This window comes from Sesamum indicum, linkage group LG6 (genome assembly GCF_026168435.1).
Source record: "Sesamum indicum cultivar Baizhima isolate 11 linkage group LG6, ASM2616843v1, whole genome shotgun sequence".
Taxonomy (NCBI): domain Eukaryota; kingdom Viridiplantae; phylum Streptophyta; class Magnoliopsida; order Lamiales; family Pedaliaceae; genus Sesamum; species Sesamum indicum.
Genome location: NC_142662.1, coordinates 1,451,321 through 1,472,425, shown reverse-complemented (window position 1 = coordinate 1,472,425; position 21,105 = coordinate 1,451,321). Strand labels below are relative to the sequence as shown.

The 21,105-nt window shown below is 32.3% G+C and overlaps 4 protein-coding genes across 4 annotated transcripts; 1 reads left to right on the top strand and 3 right to left on the bottom strand.

Annotated features, from left to right (window-relative positions):
• Positions 1-6,508: 6,508 nt before the first annotated feature.
• LOC105165667 (uncharacterized) lies at positions 6,509-8,015 on the bottom strand. The gene is made up of 3 exons (XM_011084748.3): positions 7,799-8,015; positions 7,445-7,509; positions 6,509-7,190 (listed from the first exon to the last, which is right to left on the bottom strand). Exons 1-3 carry the CDS (start codon positions 7,982-7,984, stop codon positions 6,614-6,616), a joined length of 828 nt encoding a protein of 275 aa, XP_011083050.1. The 5' UTR covers positions 7,985-8,015; the 3' UTR covers positions 6,509-6,613.
• Positions 8,016-13,681: 5,666 nt separating this feature from the next.
• On the top strand, positions 13,682-15,605 carry LOC105165668 (rho GDP-dissociation inhibitor 1). Its single transcript, XM_011084749.3, has 5 exons — positions 13,682-14,080; positions 14,519-14,582; positions 14,672-14,893; positions 15,187-15,311; positions 15,405-15,605. Exons 1-5 carry the CDS (start codon positions 13,868-13,870, stop codon positions 15,471-15,473), a joined length of 693 nt encoding a protein of 230 aa, XP_011083051.1. The 5' UTR covers positions 13,682-13,867; the 3' UTR covers positions 15,474-15,605.
• A 268-nt stretch (positions 15,606-15,873) lies between these two features.
• LOC105165853 (multiple organellar RNA editing factor 2, chloroplastic) lies at positions 15,874-17,962 on the bottom strand. Its single transcript, XM_020694913.2, has 4 exons — positions 17,459-17,962; positions 16,954-17,051; positions 16,781-16,846; positions 15,874-16,314 (listed from the first exon to the last, which is right to left on the bottom strand). The coding sequence occupies exons 1-4, from the start codon at positions 17,887-17,889 to the stop codon at positions 16,172-16,174; spliced, it is 738 nt and encodes a 245-aa protein (XP_020550572.2). The 5' UTR covers positions 17,890-17,962; the 3' UTR covers positions 15,874-16,171.
• A 495-nt stretch (positions 17,963-18,457) lies between these two features.
• LOC105165854 (protein NRT1/ PTR FAMILY 5.2) lies at positions 18,458-20,849 on the bottom strand. Its single transcript, XM_011085015.3, has 4 exons — positions 20,711-20,849; positions 20,293-20,510; positions 19,581-20,152; positions 18,458-19,509 (listed from the first exon to the last, which is right to left on the bottom strand). Exons 1-4 carry the CDS (start codon positions 20,847-20,849, stop codon positions 18,603-18,605), a joined length of 1,836 nt encoding a protein of 611 aa, XP_011083317.1. The 3' UTR covers positions 18,458-18,602.
• Positions 20,850-21,105: the final 256 nt, after the last annotated feature.

The following is a 21,105-nucleotide window of genomic DNA, read 5'->3' as shown; positions in this document are numbered from 1 at the left end:
AATATTTTTTATTATTAAAAAATTATATAAATCGTTATTATATTTGAATAATTATCCAATTGAACTTATAATTATCAATTTTACCTCTTACTATATTTTTCTTAAATAAATTGAAATTTTGTGAAACAAATTGTATGGGATGGATCAAAAAATTTGAACACTTAGTTCACAAAAAAGTTTCAAAAATTTTGTAAACAACAAGTAAAATTTTAATTTGTAGTTCATAAGGGCATTTTGATCAATTCATCCTAAAAATTGATAAAAGCCTAAAGAACACTAATGAATTGGGCTAATTATTGAACAATTGTTAAAATCAAAATTATTAGTATTTTCTCAAATAATAATAAAATATTTATAATTGTATCAAATATCAGGAGATCTCGTTGTAATTTATCTTTTAATTTATTAAGCTTCAAACCCTTAGCAGTCTATTCTTATGTAGGAGAATTTGGGTGTGAATAAAATAAACCTATAGAATAAAGATAGGAAATGAATAATTTGGTATATCTTTTATATATTTAGTATTAAAAAAAAAAACAAAGAGTAACTGCATAAAACCTTTGCGAGCTACTCTTTTATATTTTTGATAAATAGTAATCAAATTTTAAAAATTAAATCAAAATACATCCGCAAAGTCTCTTTACATAAAAGAATATTATTTTGGAATGTTAAATTCATTATAAAATTACATTATATATTTGTTTATGTTGTAATATATTTAAGTTTCTAAAGAATACTTAATTATATTGGGACAATTACACTCTCTTCCCTTAAGGTTTTGATGTAATTATACATATATTTTCTGTAGTATGGGAAATTACATCTAGCACTCCTAAGGTTTGCTTTCGTTTAACAAATAAGTCCATATGTTACTGACTTATAGTAGGTCAAATAATTTTTGTTATAACCAAATTACCCCCATACGTCTTTATGTGTTAATGCATGTGATGTGGTATATCTTCATCGTTATAAGGTAATTTAGTCCGGAAAAAATATTTGACCTGTAATAAGTCAATTTTAAGTCAATCAAGGGTAAATATCATATTCATTCAGTTTTTTTGTTAATATCAGTAAATTTTAATTAATAGGAGGACTTAATTGTTAGACGAAAGCAAACATTAGGGGTGCTAGGTGTAATTTTTCAAACTATATGGGATTTACGTATAATTATACTAAATTTTAGAGAAGGGCAGTGTAATTATCCCTAATATATTTATGAACATTGGCATACATATTAAAAATATAGAATAAATAATAATACACGGTATATATTTTGTATTTATAGTAAATATATTCATAAAGTACATATAAATATTTAACTAAAATTATATTAAATTTAATAAAAGGTGTAAGAATATAAATTATTAATACTATATACTTCTATATCTTTTTAGTAAGAAAGTTTTAAATATTTAATATTAATACTCATTATATTTAATGTATTTAAAATATATATAATATTGTGACTACAAATTTTACTATAATTTTATTAAAATTTATTTTAGCAATATAAAAGTAAATTATCTATCCCTAATCGTGGTTGGAAAAATTAGAATTACTTAAAATACCCTCCATGCACTTATTTCTTTACAATAACTATCTTTTGTTTATTAATTATTTTTATTAACAATTTATTGTTTACACATATTTAAATTTAATTCATTTTATTACATTTGATTCAAGTTCATGTTATCTTTTTTAAATTTAATCATATAAATACAAAAAGTTAATTATACACACGCTTTTTCAATAACTAGTTAATAGAAAAATGTTCGATATATGTGCAAACTCAAATTGATTATATTTATTTAATTAATAAATAATTGATATTTTAATTTTAAATGTGAATACATAAAATTTTATTAAAAGAATTAATTGATAAAAGTGATGTCTCCCATGGAATAAATAAGAATATTTACTGCAGTTAAGGTACGCTAAAAATAAATACTATTGTTTACGATTTTATTGACTATGTATGAATGTCATGATAAATAATTATTAACCACAGTTAAATAAAAACTGATGTAAAAAATTTAATTTATTCGAATAATTTTTAAAAAAATTCTAAAATTATCAGAAACCTGCAAAACAGAGGTTAGCAAATCAATACTTTAGTAGCAACGTGTTTACTCAAGAAATGTAAGAAAAATTTAAATCAAAATAAGAATAATGATTTAATGTTAAATTGATTAAAATTGTATAGAGTGCAGAAAATAAACTAAAAGTAGCTTAAAATTGATAGAAAATGAGAGGGACAATATGAGAGAATGGGTTATTCAAACAACTGCACAAAGAGTCAATTTATAGATGACCATACCATATCTGAAAAGTAGTTACGGTGAATCATACACCACTGGCAAGACGCATGTGTTAGGTACTCGATGAAAAAAATAGTTCGTGATTTGGAATTATCTAAACGAAGATATGACCCTTTGATTGAACTTGCCCAGTCTATTCAAGAATTTGAGGAACTATTACTTGCTAGATAATGAGTTAATTCCAGTCGAGTTATTTGGACTTAGTTGGAAATATTTAATAAATTGTGTTATGAGATATCAGCAACCTATATGACGTGTTATCCCTACTATATGCTGATTTAGCTTGCTGGTGTTGTTTAATTTCTTGGCCTGCTAAACTAGTAAGGATGAAAATACGTTATGGATTTAATACATTGCTCATGGGCCCGATGGGGCCTGGCCTGCTAGGCTGCTTTGTGGCGGCACATTCCTTGTCTTTGGGTTACTAAAAAAAATATTTGAGGGAGTATCATTAATAATGATGAATTTTTGAATTATTTTATTAGCTCATATTGTTTTAATTAATTTTTAAAAATTACTAGATTATTTATTAGTATACCAAATAATGATTTAGATTAATCAATCAACGAGAATATTTGAATTTTTAATTTTGAATTAAAATGATATAGTTTATCAAAATTTTATAAGATAGGGTTCGAACTAAATGTTTTTATTCTAATTAAGAACTAAATAAAGATACCTCGTTATGATATTGTGACAAAAAAATCTGATTAATTGATTTATTTAGCAATAATACAATATAACCAATCATTTGTAGCTGACCCATTTCATGCACTACAAATTTGTGATACATTTTATGTAGGTATAATTTTGTAATACTATTTAAAATAAAATATTTATAATATATTTAGTATTTTAATAAAATATATACAAAATAATAAGTTGATATTAAATTTATAAGAAAATAATGACAAAAAAGGTTCCATGAAAATAAAAAAAAATACATGAAAAAAGGTAGTGGGAGAGTTAGATGGATAAAAAAAAATTAAATATTACAAAAGAAAAAAGACAGGTCAAATTAGGAAGACAACAAAAATATACTCTCTTTTAATATATATAGTATAGATTATTCAATTCAAAATATACGCTTTGTAAATGAATATTACATTATATTTCAATTTCAATATATGTTTTATGTATAAAAATTAGGGTAAACTACAACGACCTTCCCTAAAATTTGATATAATTACAAATACCCCATTATTGTTTGAAAACTATCCATACTCCTCTGATTTTATTAGCCCAATCCGTTAGATTTTCATTTATTTTTATGATGATCTGACCAAAATGTCTTTATGGATTAAAAATTATAATATTATTTATTTTTTTTAAAAATTATTTTATACGACTAAGTGGATAATTTTTTTTTATAATTTTTAAAAAATTTTCATCCATCCCGTTTGATTTTTATAAGTTTTAAATTTTAAAAAAATAAAAAATTACAGTAAGAGTAAAGTTGACAATTTCATACATCCATGACTCATCCAAGGATTATATAATTTCATCAAACACCAGGGGGTATTTATAATTTTTCAAACAACGAATAGGTACTCGTAATTATACCAAACCTTAAGAACGAATCGTTATAATTTACCCTAAAATTATTACTTTAAGGCCCCATGCTTTTCATTTTTTCCATGGTTGGGCTGGATTATCAGCTCAATCAAGCAATAGTAGCGTTTACCTATCGAATTGGTAGACTTGGTTGACCTATCGAGTTTATTTCATGTATGAGTTGGATAATTTATCCCGACAACCAATACAAATTGGGCTATGACAGTGATTTTTTTTCATGCACAAATATATTTAAAATTACAAAAATGCCCCCAACTTCACTATCATGTCTTATCAATAATCCACAAAGTTCAAGATAAAACAACTTTAGAAAAAATAATGTGGAGAGGGCAATATAGATATTTCAAATTTATTCTTATTGTCATCACACAATGTAAATGTGGGTATTGTTATTATGCCACCAGTGCGATCATACCAAATGAAATATGAATTTTATACAGACGTAATAGGAGAAATTACAACAAGCTCTCCTACTGCTTGATATAATTACTGTTCATTCATTATTTGAAAAATTATCAATACCCTCCTGGCTTTGACGGTTTTCTAACAATTAGTCAAATCCTTTAGGTTTTTATCCATTTTTTGTGGTGAACTAACCAAAATGTCATTGTAAATTAAGAATTATAGTTTTTTTTTAATGGGCTAAGTGGATATTTTTTTAAATTTTTTCATCAACCGGTCCAAATATTTTACAAATTCTTCATTTAAAACAAAATCAATTATAATTTCATTCAAGAATTACATAATTTCATCAAATATTAGAAGAATATGTATAATATTTTAAATAACAAAAAAAATTAATTACATCAAATGTGAGAAGATGTTTTGTAATTTTATACTAAATAAGAATTCATATAAAAGAATGATATTTTTTTTAATTGAAGAACATAAAGGATGGGTGCAATGTTGGTGGAGCAAGGCTGACATAGGACAAAGAGCAGGTCAGGTTTTTTACTATTGGAAAGACTGCAGCAGTGCAGTTTCCTGTGACTTGTGCTCCGTCTGTTTTTTTTTTAATTTTTGGTTTTTCTTAAATAAAATTTAAATAATTTGTAAAATGCAATTTATGAGATTTTTATTTTATCAATATATATATTTATTTTATTTTTTTAAAAGATAGAGTTATTAATAGTAATGGAGAGTTTGAAATCAAAACTCAAATTTTAACCTTATTTTTAGTGTTTCCAAACTCAAATTTTTCTCTAAACCGAATCTCATTATACGTATTTGACAAATATTTTTGGGTAATATTACGTTTTTTCTTTTAAGGTATATAACTTTATACAGCTAAAAATTAATGAATCAGACTCACCCCAACCATCTTACATTAACCTTTTTTTTTTATCATTGAAATTAAATTAAAAGGATAATTACACTCCACTTCCTTGAGATTTGGTGTAATTACCTGTAGACCCTCTGTGGTTCGAGAAATTATATTTAGCATTCCTGAAGTTTGCTTCCATCGCAAATAAGTCCCTCTCTTAGTTAAAGTTCATTGAATAGTTGATATTAACAAAAAAAATCAGAAAAAAAAATCTATATTTACTTCCTATTGACTTATTCCCGACTTATTGCAGGTCAAATAAGTTTTTTTATAATCAAATTATTCTCATACGTATTCATGTGTTGATACATGTTAGGAGGTATATCTTCACTGCTATAAGGATATTTTAGCCCAAAAAAATTATTTGACCTGCAATAAGTCAGTAATAAGTCAATCGATGATAAATATCAATTTTTATTCAATTTTTTTTTGTTAATATCAGCAAATTCAGTGAATTTTGACTAATGAATGAATTTATTTGTTAGACGGAAGCAAGGATCATGAGAAGAGAGTTTGATTATCCCTAAACTAAATCAAATGAAATAGGAAATTGTATCCAACAATATTTTAGAAACTTAAGGTGGTATAAATGTTTGGTGTAATGACGGTACTACTCAGACGGTAAACTACTTACTTCCATTAACAAATCCAGTACTTCATCAAAATAACTCATTATTAACACTTTCAAATTAAAAATAAATAAATACTTATTTCAAAATTCAAATGTTAGTCTTTATTTTACCCATCAATTACTGTGATTGACTGATTAGTTAATTAATGCCACGATCATGTAAATGAAAGGAAAATATAAAAATGAAATATAGAAGAAAAAAATAAATATATGAAATTACTATTTTAACCTTCCCATTTGAGGGATCTTTTCAAGTTTCTTATTGTAAAGTTATATTCACACTCCATGAGATTAGGTCTAATTATAAAAATATTAAGTAGTATTTCTAAAATTACATATACACCTTCTCGAAATTATAGTTGTAATTACAAATACGGACAATCTTATTCAGTATTGAAATTTTACACAAACGCCCTTTAAGATGTATTATATAAACCCTTTATGGGTGTATCTATAATTTTACAAAAAAAATATGAAATATTTGTATAATTAAATTTAATTTTAGAAGATATAGATGTAATTTATTCAATTTTTTATACAGTAAAATTCTCTACCCGAGACAACATTAAACGCAGCCAAAGCGCAACACCGAGAACTGTGAAACTAAGACTACTGTGACCTAATAAAAATCATACATCTAGTGATGATAGTCCCCGCACGTTCAGAAAACTAAATCAAATAACCCTTAATTGAAAAGTCACACAAATGTACAGATAATTAGAAAGTAGCCTACAAATACACTCATTTTGAGCGACTTTGTGATCATTACATTAGAGATTTAAGGGACCGAGCTTTGATCGGCTTACGGGCTCTCTTCTTTCTGCTACTATTTCCATGATCTTCATCTTCGTTCTCCTCTTCCTCATCCTCCACATAATCCGTATCGTCATCTTCTTGAAATCGAGACAGTACTGCCGAGTTCAAATCACTTTCGATCTCGATATTTTTACTAGCGTCAGTGCCAGCTTTCTTGCTCGCTTCACCTCTCTTTCTTCCCCATCGCGGCCCGAACCCTGAGTAGTAGTAGAATTCGTGCGGATTGGAGGATGATGACGCCGACGCTCTCTTCGGCCTGGGGCGGCGTTGAGGCTCGGCGAGTGATGACTTCTCTGACTTCTTGGAGTGGCTCGAGCTGTTGTAGTTCTTCAATAGGGATAAATGATGCTCACATAATGAATTTCCTTTTGCGGCTTCCCGTCGGCACTGCCAGCTCTTGCCGTCAGTCTTGCAGCAGAGGACGAATGTCTCATCTTTCGGGGGCTGCTTCGCCTTGCCGGCGGCGGTTTTGCCGCCGGAGGTTTTGCCGCCGGAGTCTTCCCATTTCAAACCAGCACTGATTTCCCTGTTGTTAGAAGGAATTTTTCGCCAGCCCATTACATAAGGCATCGTGTCATCTTATCACAGGGTGGTTGATAAAATGAATATATAATTTCAGGGGAAATTTGTGGTAACCTAATGAATGTTTATCAGCGGGTAAGGGGAAAATTTCATCACAGTCGATCGGGGGGACAAACCCTAGGATTATTTTCAGGATATGAAAATGCAGGAAAAATAATTGAAAAAGTATCAGAATTGAAGAGAGTGTTGTAAGATTACCTCTGAAAAACTGGAATGGCGTCGAATGAGCTCCCATTTTCACCACAGACATCATTTCCATCGAACTGCATAAAAATCATCCGATGCCGAGAAATGTAAGCATTCGAGCTATAATAAAAGAGAAAGAGAAAACCCAGAGAAGAATTCTAAATCCTAGCGCAGAATGCGACACAAAAATCGTGGGATTGAGACTGTCTGTAGAACCCTAGCGGTGGTAGTGAAAGAAAACCCTAGAAGAAAAAAGCCTAGATAACGGCAGAAATGCAGAAAAGTTGGACATGAATAACGGGCGGGAAGCAGCAGATCTGTGGCTCCGACCAAACGAGAGTTAGTCTACAGAAAAAATTAACGGACCTGGGAGGGCGGAGGAGGCGGCGGAGGTGGTGGTGGTGGCGGAGGAGATGATGGTGGCGAGAAGCTCTTCACGTCCCAGGGTGATTGATTCAGCTGGCAAACATGGGTCTGGATAACGGTGCCGGGCTTCAGAGACGACGTCGCATAGACTAGAGGAGAAATCTTGGCGTTCTTGCGTATCCTCATGGTGGTACAGAGGGTTTTTTCGGGGGAGGGGGAGGGGGAGGGGGCGGGGGGTGGGGGTGGGGGCCGTTGGGCACGATGAAGTAGATCCAAAATGCTTTGTTTTCTTATATATATAGTATTCTTTGAAAAAAGGTATTAAATTGTTTGCACTTTGAATTTCAAATGAGCAGTCGCGAATCAATATTCGTACCAAAACTAATTAAGTATTATCTGTAATGTATTAATTACAACCATTGACCGTCCTCACAAAGTATATAGAAACCAATAAAAACACATTTGTGAAACACCTATACCAGATTGTCGAGCGTAAAAGAATTTACGATAAATAGAAAAAAAGACTTGAAATCCAGTTCTTGTGAACGTATAATGGTTCAAACGATATATAAGTAAATAATTTTAAATAATACGCTACATCCATAATATAATTACCTAAAAAGTCTCACTTGGCCAATTAAAATGCAAGTAGAAAACAAAAAAGTATATATATTTGAATGCAAGAATTTGATGAAATTTTTAGTAAATTAAGCATAATAATATTTAACACTCCTATATATATATAACATGCATGTTTAACATAGTCCAACTTACAACAAAAACTATATTTGGGGGGGTTGGGTCCCACTTCTATACTAATAAATAGCCTTCTTGCAATTCCAATGTAACACCTAAACCATGTCGTAAAATTGATAATTAACCGTACATGCACAATAGTATTATTATTACCTATTTTTAGATTGGGATTGATAAGATTATGAGACATTTTTAGAAATTATAACAGATGAAGTAGGTTACTTCATTTATGACAAGAAATTATCAACCGTTCTCATACACCCAAGTTGTCCTTTGCATTATAAGTTGTATGGTCTGATTGTCGGCTATGGTCATTATGGGCTTCAAGTTCAAGCCCACTTGAGTGGTATTCAGACTCAGAGGTCGAAATATTAATCAAGATCTAACCATTTTTAAATAAAATTATAAATATTATTTTATAATTTAAAAAATTAAAAATGAAAAAAATAGCGCGTGTAACACACCTACAGCATGAATGAACTTTTTTAATTCATTTTTTAAATTGCAAGAAAGTCTTTTGATATTCTTTTAATAGTTTATGCTGGTGTGAAATAATAAATGATGCACCAATATCTGAAATGGTTGGTTGCATTTATAAAGACACATGTATCCACTTATTTGAGCCACGAGGGGTATGCATGATGTCTTAGTATAGATACAACGGTCTTGAGTTTTGAACAATCAGGTGTAGTTCGGATTGGGTGCAACCAGACTTGGGTAACTATTAAAACTAATTACGTTATATGAGTATTATACTTGTTATATATATTTTTTTATGTACAATTCAAGAAGAACGAACAATCATATAATAACTATAATTACGCATTTTCCCAACTGTTGAACATTTCTGTTGCCATGGTCCTTTCTGGGCGTCGATGAAGGGGTTGGACTAGAATGGTTGTTCCTAGGAGTGTAACGTGAGTCGGGCCAATTAGAGTGTGTGCGGTGTGGGTTGGTTTTATAGGTAATTTTTCGACCCAACTTAATATTTGTAATTTTTAAAAAGTTCGAATTCGTTAACGAGTCGAGTTTGTGTTTGAATGAGTGTGCAAAAGCCTCGGAACAGTTTGTGAGCTTTTCTTATTCTTTATCTATTTTTTGCTTTATATTAATGTATTTATATTGCTCAGTATATTATAAATTCTATTTATTTTAACATAACTTATTTATATTATAGGGATAAATTCACCAAGATTTTTTTGCTGTTTGTAATATTATATTTATATGTTTCAAAGTCATATTCCTACTTAATTTTTAAAAATATATTTATAGTGTTAACATACTTATAGGAAAAAAAAATATATTTTAGTTCTTTAATTTTGTATCCATGTAATTTTAGTCATTATTATATTTTTACCAATAATTTATAAAATTTATGAAACTATGTATTAAATATTTTTAAACAACTAATATATGATATTGTAAAAAAAAAAACCCTAAAATATCGATACTTAACGAATATAATTTTTGGTTATTTAAGAAGAATATAGTTAATATTGATATTTATCTTAACAATGGAATATTAGAAGGAAAAATATATTCATGGATTTATTAATATTTATTTAATACTTTTTATATGCCAATATTTATTTATTTTGAATAATTCCTTCGTATTTTTTAAATTTATTGTTGTATAATATATACGTTATGGTTGATATACTTAAAACTGCTTATATATAAATTTTCAACATACTAATCTATCGAATATTATATACTTGATACAAAATTATTTATTTAAAAATTTTAATATAAACTAATTTATTTAATTAAATTCTATCTTGATGTTTGTATTTTCAGATACAGTAAACCCATACAAAATTTGTAAAGTATATAAATAATGTATTTTTCAAAAATACTTGTTCATATATATACATATTTTCAATCCGATAGTATATGTAAAAAGTCTGATAAATTATTAATAGATAATTTATATTTGTAGTCCAAATTGGTGAAAAAAGATAAAATGGTATAACATAGAGGACCACAATTAAATTCGAACAAAATTAAAGGACTAAGATAATATTTATACCTATGTTTATATGTTACTTTGATTAATATAATTTCCTAGTCAAAATTTAATGATAGTGTTTGGGAAAAAAATGCTTTTATAACAAATTTAATAATTAAAGTCCGTTCTGTATCCACGTGTTAAAACGCATATATTTGTTTAATATTTGTATTTGTGTATAGTAAATAATTATTATATTTTATAAAAAAATAATAAAGTTTATTTCAATTAGTATATTTCATATTTATTTTTTTAAAATATTTATATCGAATAGTAGTAGAAAAATTGAATGTTTTATTTAATAATATAATTATTCATTCATACATAATGAATAAATTTGAATGGTGGCCAATTTTTTATAAATTAATTAATCACAAAAACTTAATTTATATTTTATGATTAGAAACAATATCTTCCTCCATCTTATTTTTTGAAAAAATTAAACACATATCACATTTATATTAAATAAAATAAAAAAAATAGAATAAAATTGGAATAGAAATTCCATCCGCATTTCAATCCAATTACAAAGCCGAATCATAGCCGATGGTCACGACTGGGACCACAGCAGTTGGACCCACCTAATTGGTAATTGGGATTATAACACTCCATTCTCTTGTATCATTACATGTAAATTTTATTTCGTTTGAAAAATTACGTTTACTATATTTGAAATTTGATTTCTTCCAATAAATAGGTTAATTCGTTAGTTAAAATTTCTTGAATTTATAGTAAAAAAATTAATGAAAACTAGCATTTACCTTTGATTGATTTATATAGATGTATTATAGGTTAAGTACATTATTTTTGACTAAACAACCCTTTATAACAGTAAAAATATACCTGGTCACATGCATTAACGTGTGAAGATGTATAAGAATAATTTAGTCATAAAAAATTATTTGACCTATAATAAATAAGTGATAAATTAATGGGGAGTAAATATATTTTTTTATTTGATTGTTTTGTTATGTCAATAAATTTGATGAATTTTAATTAACAAAGATACTTATTTGTTAGATATAAGCAAATATCAGCGGTACTAAATGTAATTTTTTTAACCACAAAAAATTTACGTGTAATTAAATCAAACTTTAGGGAGAGGAGTATAATTATCTGTTGGCAATTCTTAAATTCTTGCTTCTTTTTCTCTTTATTTGATGAATTAATAAATTGTCCTTAATATGATAATATACATCATTTGCAAAGTTATTAATATCCATGGTATGATCGCTACTTGCTAGTATATCATATTGATGCAAATATAAATTTTACATCGATTGTAAATGAGAATTTATATTATCGAGTAATTTATAAATTTTAAGACCTCATATTCCTAGGTTGGGAATCCCAACGCAACGTATTTTTTAAATAAAATTATAAAATTTATATAAATTAAAATGGACAATACCTCACATAACGAAACACAATCAGATCATATGTCACATCACATACCATCAATCTCATTAACCAATTAATGAGAATTAATATACATCGGTTTTATTTGAGAAAAACACCTATCTAAAAATAATTTATGTACCACCAAAAAAATTAAATTTTGATATTTATGTTACGGGGACAATAATCCAAAAGATATATATACCCTGAAAGTTTATATATACTTCTACTTATTATTAACTATTGAAATAATTTATATCTATTAGTTTTCATTGGAAAAAAAATTAACAAGTAGAATTATAATTTTACTAATATAAATAATTTTTATATTTAAATAATCTCATAACATATTTAATAAAAAGGGTAAATTACATCGATATTTTTTTTAAAAAATTTAATTTAATTACACAAATGCTGATTAATACCCAGTGCAAAGTTGCACGCATATTATTTGATGTTATAGTTGTAATTACAAATGTATTCCTTATTAAGACGCAAGATTTTATAAATATACCCTCTGAGTTAATTACATTAACATCATTTTACAGTGTACTTATACTTTTGTAGAAATTATGTGGTATTTGTATAATTAAACACAAACACAAGGGATGTAATATAATTTACCATTACTAAAAGTACAATTCGTTCATATAAGTTGAAATTGAGTTGCGGTGATAATTGACATCGAAACGATCAAAACTTTTCTTAGTTAAAAGAGAGGAATAACTACATTGTCCTTTTTTGAGGTTTTCTGTAAGTACATATAAATTTTATGTGATATGAAAAGGTACATCTCGTATCTCTGACGTTTATTTCTGTCTAATAAATAGATCATTTCATAAGTAACAACCACAAAATTTATTGATATTAACAAAAAACTTGAATGCAAATTAATATTTATCTCGGTTGACTTAATACTTACTTATTGCGGGTCAAATAATTTTTTTTTGATTAAAATATCCTTGTAATGATGAGGATATATACCCTCACAAACCATGACTCAAAGTAGCGGTATCGACGATCGATAATATCAGTGGGTACTGTTCCACATCGATTACGGCGTATCGGGATATTATCGGATGGTACAAAATAAATGTGTTATATAATGTTTAAAAAATTCTAAAACTTGGGATTTACTGCATACAGAGATATGAGATTTGAAACCAACTACGTAGTTCTACTATTGACTCATAATATAAAGAATCCAATAAATTCATGGTCTTTCCTCGCCCCTCATCCCTAACATTTTTGCATTTGCAAATACTTGAGATTATCGTTCATAATATTGGATATAATGGGTGATGTTATTGAATATAAGCGATAAGATCATTATATCGATGATAATATCAAATATTGTTGACTATACTAAATCATTTATGATAACATAAAGTATCAAACATATTTATCTGATAAGCACTGATTGATAACATATGAATATATTTTGAATCATGTCATAAATATTATCGTATAAAGATATATAAAAATAATTTAATTCAAATAAATTTATTTAATTTGTAATAAATTAACAATAAATTAATAGGCGAGTACTCCCGTGGTCAAAGTGGGATCAGTGCAGGATGCTAGTTTCGGATAAATCCGGTGTGGGGCAGTAGTGAGATAGTTCCCCATTCAAAAAAGTGCCAAAAGTGTGAAAACAATCTCGATTTCTGCGCACAATAACCAGTACGCAGTTTGCATTACAGTAGATAAAAACAAGCTCTCAGACAACGACAACCGAACAAACCTTGTCTGTCTGTCTGTCTGCAGGGGAAATTTCATTCTAATATACTCAAGAAACCTAGACACATTTTCTTTGTTCCAGCAGAACAAATTATTACACTACTTCTCCTTTAAAACCCTTCAAAGTCTTGACAATCCTTTCTCAAGAAATTGTCGGAAGAGAGAAGATGGAGGGTGGGAAGAGAGAAGTGGGAGGGCCGTCTAGTGAGAGAGAGAAGCAAGAAGTGGTGATGGTGGTGAAGATGGAAGAGGGGGCTTTTGATGGAGAAGAAGAAGAAGATGATGATGATGATGGTGAGCTTCAAGAGGGTAAAGGGGTTGTTGATAATTTTGTTCCTGGTCCTCTTCTTCCTCTCAAAGATCAGATTGAGAAAGATAAGGTTTACTACTTGCTTTTCTTGATTGTGTTTTTCTTTCTCCTTCTGGGTTCTTGCGTTTTGGTTTGATCATACCTTGTTCTGCCGTTTAGATTGCCATTTTCTAGGTTGATTCTTGATCTGGGGTGTTTTGATGTTGCCAACATTGTTGATCTGGCGATCCTTGCAGTTGCTAATGTTGCCTGTGAAACTACCTAGCTAAGGATAAGTTCGTTGTTATTGCATTCTAAGTGCTGTTCTTTCCTGTTGGCCAGTTTAAGCTTAATGTAGCCTTTGTGATTAAAGCATGGTCGTGTCCCACTTCAATTTGAGGTTTCTTTTGCATTCTCAAGTCCTGAGTTGTGTTAAAAGAACTAGAAATTTGGAGCGTGTTGGCATTAATGAGAAGTTTTGTTTTCAAACATAGTAATACTATGTAATTGCTTCTCTGTGTTTTCCTAGGAAGATGAGAGTTTAAGGAGGTGGAAAGAGAAGCTTCTTGGTTGCCTTGAAAGCGATCTGAATGGTTCGTCTCAAACGTTTTACGGACTTTATGTTCACTCATATTCATCATGTAATGTTCGAATTGATACTGAAAATTCTCTATACTGTCAGGGCAAATGGAGCCTGAAGTTAGGTTTCATTCAATTGGGATCCTATCCTCTGATTTTGGGGAAATTAGTACTCCATTTCCAATGAATGAAGAACAGCGCAAACGTGTGCTCTTTACTCTCCAGGAGGGCTCTGATTATCGGCTTAAGCTGACATTCTCTGTTCTTCATAACATTGTATCTGGCCTAGCGTACACGAATACTGTCTGGAAGGCTGGACTTAAAGGTTTGGAATCTAACTCTAATTCGTTTAGAATCTATGAGTTGATCATAGGGATAATTAACACGGTTTAGACCAACGATTTCTGGTATCTTTTTCACCTTTCTAGTCCAACAATATCTTTGAATATTAACTCGAAGACAACAACTGTAGAAGCTTTTATCGGGCATCATAAGTTTGAGGTTTTGATTGTGAAGTTGATGATGAAAAACCACAACGATGAGCTGGTACTTGTGATTGTCCTGCTCCTAATTAAATGGGTTTTTTGTCCATCACTCTGCTTTGATTTGGGATTGCAGTTGATCAAAGCAGAGGAATGCTGGGCACTTTTGCCCCTCAACGAGAACCGTATGTGCACACCTTAGAGGAAGAAACTACTCCGTCTGGGGTCCTTGCACGAGGTGTCTACACAGCCAAGCTAAAGGTGTGAGAGGTTTGAGTTCAGTTTGATCCAACGGTAAAATGCTTGTTTTTTTACTGATGTTTCTTTTATTTTTGGTGGATGGTGCTTGTGCAGTTCGAAGACGACGACAAGAGACTCCATATGGAGCTTGATTACTCCTTTGAGATACGAAAAAGAAGTTAGCTTAGTCGATAGTCAGTTGTTTTAGGCGTTCTCTGGATGTGAATGGACAGAAAAGGTTTCTTGGCTTCTAAATGTTTCTTCATTGTTTGGAGCACTTTGAATCTGAACCGAATATATGAATTACTGTCAGCATTCCTCTCGTCTACATGTTTTTGATTTTGGGTCTGTCCTTAATTTCAGACATCAGACAATGGTAAAAGTATCTTCAGCTGTCAAACAATTGTGCAAGAATGTTGCTTACGTTGGCACTTTTGCGTAATACCTGGAAGATCACTAATTCTTTATTAGCAAACTTATCAACAGTGAGAGTCGCACCAATTATAGAAGAAAGCATTAGCATTTTGTTAATATCAAATTATTTAGCAAAAATACAATAAAAGAATCCACAAGATAGTGCAACTACATTAATTTTCAGTATCCTGGATAGAAGGAAGATGAAAAGCAGATGAAGGCACCTCAGTTCCTTACACTGTAAAGAAACCCTTAAATCAACGACATAATGGTCGGAAAGAATGTCTTCCAACGGTATTGAACTGAGCTAATCAATGTCCTGATACATTTCGAGTTGACAGTGTTTATTGTGACACTACAACCAGATGTACTCTAATGTCAACACAAAATAGACACAAGACCTTGAGATGATAAAGCCTTCATTAGAATATCATACAAGCTAGACCTCCCTATTCAGCATTCCCTGTTCACCGCATGTTCTCACGGCGCCTGACATAACGAGTTCGGTCATTGTATCTTGGCCTGTCTTGAGCTCGTTGCGGCACTGGCTCCACTCTCCTCTGTCTCTCCGGCGACCTCTGGACTATCTCCCCATTGACAAACAACTCAGCTGGCACAATACGGAAGTTTGAAGTACAATCATAAATCTATCTCATATTCCCGTAATCACAAGGCGAGGAAAAAATGTAACAAGAATTCTTTTTAACTTCTACAACATTATAATTTTTAACTTCAGGGCAACACCAAGGTGTTCAATCTAATCAAGGAAACTATTCACTTTGGAATTTTCTGTTTTCTGCATGTAAAGGAAATTATGATTCTCATATAGCGATAAAACATTCTCTTAATTTTCATAAGAGATGCAGGAAAGAAAAGCATAGACAAGAAGCAGAAACACAGAGAAGCTAATCAAACCTCAGCCCAGAAAAAAGAAAATTGCGGAACATGTGAGATTTCAAGAACTAAGATAAAACAAAATCAAGCTGAATTCTACTGAAACCAATATTATGAATGGTTGTAATTAAGATTTTGACATTGGATAACTTATGCCCTATCAATTGATACTCAAGATGTACCTCCATAGTCCTTGTTTTCAGCATCAACATAAGAATCTGGAAGAACAAACAGAACACCAGGCAGACCTGCATAGAACAAAAGGCAAATATAAAACAAGAAGCAATTAAAACCCAAGCGGGCACATTTATAACAATAGAAAGTAAAGAGTTTCCTTCAAAAAAAATACACAAACCTTCAAGCTTGTTAGAGGTCTCCTCATCAATCTCACAACCAAAGCCAAAGTACCTCTCACACGACACATTATATATTTTCTTCTTCGCCTCCTCCTCACTATCAACAACACAACCAAAGATCCATAACTAGAATGACACCGTACGAATACATCAAATTCACAATAAGGAAAAGCATGAACACATCATTCCTTCACTAGAAAAGGCATCTATCATTAACAAATTAACGTAGTGGTCAGCATTTATACATCTAGTCACATTTAAATTCATTATAGTAAGGCCGAGAATGATTGGTTACACATCCAATGCAAGGGATAACTTCTTTATGCTCTGTTTGGCTCTTAGATTTTGTCAAGAAATGAAAGAGAGATGCAAGCGTACAAAAATTAATTTTTGAATCACACCACTATGTTTGCATCAACTATCAGCTCCAAGATTTAATTATATGTACAAACATACAAAAATATACTAAATTTTGCAAGAAAAAGGGAGAAAATAAAAATGAACCTTCCGACGACTTTAGCAAGGGTTTGAATATAACAATCGATCATTTGCTGTTTCGTGGCCCCTTCACCCCCAGGCTTATCCATAACTATAAGCCAATGCTCATAATCACAGCCGGGGAAGAGCGGAGCCATCTCCGTGGGCGGGCGGTCGCTGAAATTCGACCCGGAATTCAGCGGCGAGTAGGCCGACCCGGATCTGTTAACTCGACATCTCACCTGGTTGACACGGGTCAGATTAGGAGAAATGACCCTCAGCGAGTGGGATAATGCGGGGGTAGCGGAGCGGGCAGTCGAAATCCCTGGTCGGCCGAAACCAGGCAGAGGCAGAGGCTTGGAGATAGTGGAAGAGAACAAGCGCCTGGGTAGAACGAACGAGGCAGCGGCGCCGGTTGATCGGATGGCTAGGATTGATCGCGCAATCGTGGCGGCCATTTTTGTGTGGGTGAATTGAGGAAAAGTGGGCAGGGTTTTGGGATAGGGGTTTAAGATAGGTCTGAATAAAATAAAATGGGAAAGGATGAACAGTGCTGTTTGTTTATTATCAAGTGCATACAGTGCCAGGTGACGTGCAGCGATTTTTACAAGACGCGTTCTTGGCTGCTCAGTTACAAATATGGGATGACACGATTTTAGATGAGATTGGATGATAAAAGAAATAATACAAAAGAGGAACGAAACCTAGTTAAGAAAAACTCTATTCAAATCAATTTAGTTAAATCAAAGTCAATCACACAACACGTATCATATAATTACCTTGTGATTTTATCATTTTCATTGAATTATGCACGAGCAAATATATTACACTTCATATAATTGGTTTAAATTTAATCAAACTTAGTCTAAGTTAGACTTGGAGTTAGGTAACCTTGTTTCTTGCATCATTAATCAATACAAATTGAGGAATAATAGATTCAAACTTTGTTAAATTCCGAAACTAAATAACTACAGAATTTAAAAAGAATAAGCCAAGAATATATAATAGATGATTGTTATTCAGCGTGCGGCAATAAAAAGAAATATTGAGTTGAAATCCCATTTTCATATATTTATAGAAGAGAGTTTCACCTGCTGATTAAACTTTACAAACCGAGTATTATTCGCATATGGTCTAAAAGTTTAAACTTGAAAGAGAGGAGAATTGCAGTTCAGAGTGGCATTAAGTTCTTCTGGCTAGTTTCTGTGCTTGCTCTATCATCCAAACATTTGTTTGACTCCTCTTCTTCTGCTGCTTGTAGTTCCAGTTCCTTATGACTTGTCTCTGTGTTGTAAACAAACAGCTTTGCAACAACCAGAAAGAAGACAAGGTTGATAAAGCTCAGAACTGCATAGAACGCATAGTAATAGTCCAAATGTGAGAGATTCAGGTTGTCCAAAATCCACCCTTTGCCGTACTTCTTAGTAACATCAGCCACCGTTGACAGCAAAAAACTGCTCAAGAAATAGCCAACTCCCAAGCTGGTTGTAAAATATGCAGTTCCAAGGCTTTTCATGCCTTCCGGTGCTTGATCGTAGAAGAACTCAATCTTCGCCACCTCCACAAAGTTATCAGCAACTCCCATAAGAGCAAACTGAGGCAGAAGAATGAAGATTGACAGAGGGATCGTCTCGCCTTTCTTGAAAATCCCGTTTGCTCGTGCCACACTAAGCCGTCTCCTCTCAGCAAAACTGGCTGTGATCATGGTGATGACGTGCAGGACGAGGCCGATGCCCATTCTCTGCAGCAGTGTGATCCCTCGGGGGTTTTGGGTATATTTACGAATGAAAGGGACGAAGAGACGGTCGTAGATGACGATGCTGATGAGCATGGAGATGGTGATGAATGCTGCGAGGCTCGCTGGTGGGATCTTGAAGTGGGGGCCGATGCTCCGTTCCAACGTTGTGCCTTGTTTGATGAAGAGTGTCTGTGTCTGTGCCAGCATGGTGCTAGGTATGAATGTTGCTACTAGAATTGGGATCATTTTTAACATTTGCTTGGTTTGTTCAACTTGAGTCACTGGGCACAGCATCCATGGTGAATTAAGACCCGTTCTCACCGCTGCTTTATCTAGAAGGCTACAAGAAATGGCAAGAAGTTAATAGTAATTAGAACGTAGGACGAGCTAATTACAGTCACATCCATTTACCTGAGGGAAGAGGTATGATCAAGTCTAAATTGGCGAGAATTGGAGTACTCTTCCAAGCTCAGCTCGTAGAGTTCCTTAGGTTCAGCTGGGACAACAACTCCCCACTTCCTCACAGTGGCCACCAGGACCTGAGCCATCCGAGCCAACGGGCTCCCTGACGGTGGCTTATGCCTATAAAACTGCGTGCCCACAATGAACACGGTTATCGATACAGCCAGCCCAGCTGTTGGTAGGCCATAGCCGACGGCCCAGCCAACGTTGTCCTGAATGTAGATAAGGAAAGTGTTGGAGAAAAGGGTGCCAAGGAAGATGCTAAACATCCACCAGTTGAAGAAGGATAGCTTTTGGAACCTCTCTTTGGGCTCATAGTCGTCGAATTGGTCAGCCCCCATGGTGGAGATGTTAGGCTTTGTTCCACCGGTTCCGATTGCGATTATGTACAAGGCCAGGTAAAAGATGCCTATTTGCAGGGTTGAGGCCCTTTTGTCACAGTCTTCTGCTTTAACTTCATGCCCACAAGATGGAGGCCTCAAGCTTGGTAGTGAAACTGCTAACGTCAATAAGCACATTCCCTGTTGAAAAGCAGATCCACTAGTTTCTTTACACTACGAGAGACGTGAAGTTTACCTTTCTTTTGTAATCTACAATTATTGGTGCTATGTAAAATTAACTTGTAATGAAGAATCAAAATAGGAAGATAAGGTATAATTACCACGAGGTAAATGGCCGATGCAATTATGAAGGTCCAGTATCGTCCAAGGTATGTGTCTGCAATATAAGCTCCTAAAAGGGGTGTTATCCAGACAGTACCGGCCCAGTTTGTGACGTTATTTGAGGATGTAACTGTTCCTTCATGGAGTTGTTGAGTCAGATATATCACTAGGTTTGATGCAATCCCGTAGTAAGCCATCCTCTCAAAAATTTCATACCCTGAAAGTCGGATCGTTGAAAGATACGCATGCATAATTAAAGTGAGCATGGTTTAAGTAGTCGCGGGAGAAGTTAGTTTCAATCTGTTGCAATAGTAATTTAACCTAACACGAGAGAACAACTCATGGTGCATGAAAAAGATCATATGACAATATTGTGGCTGTGTGTTAGTAAATACTGCAAGAATATTTTATGCTTACCAACAATGAAGTAGCAAGCTTTCCATCGGCCTGTGGTTGATCTTAGGACGGGTCTACCTTTGAGGTCCAAGGTACCATCCTGTGTGTAACCTCCCGTTCCACCTACAGGAGCTCTCTCTTCCACCATCACCGTTGACATGAGAGAGAGAGAGAGAGAGAGAGAGAGAGAGAGAAGGGGGGGGGGGGGCAGGGAGGGAGGGAGAACAAATCTACACTCAGACAAATATTTGTATTGCCCTCCTTGCAAATATTCAACCTTGTATATTTTCCAGGTCTATGGCGAACCACATAGTTAACAATTAGAGCTAAAATTTGTCATCATATACTTGTCATTTCGAAATTTGTTTTCTTGGCACTATCAGCTAGGTTCTTCAAAAGGCTGTCATCATCTGGGC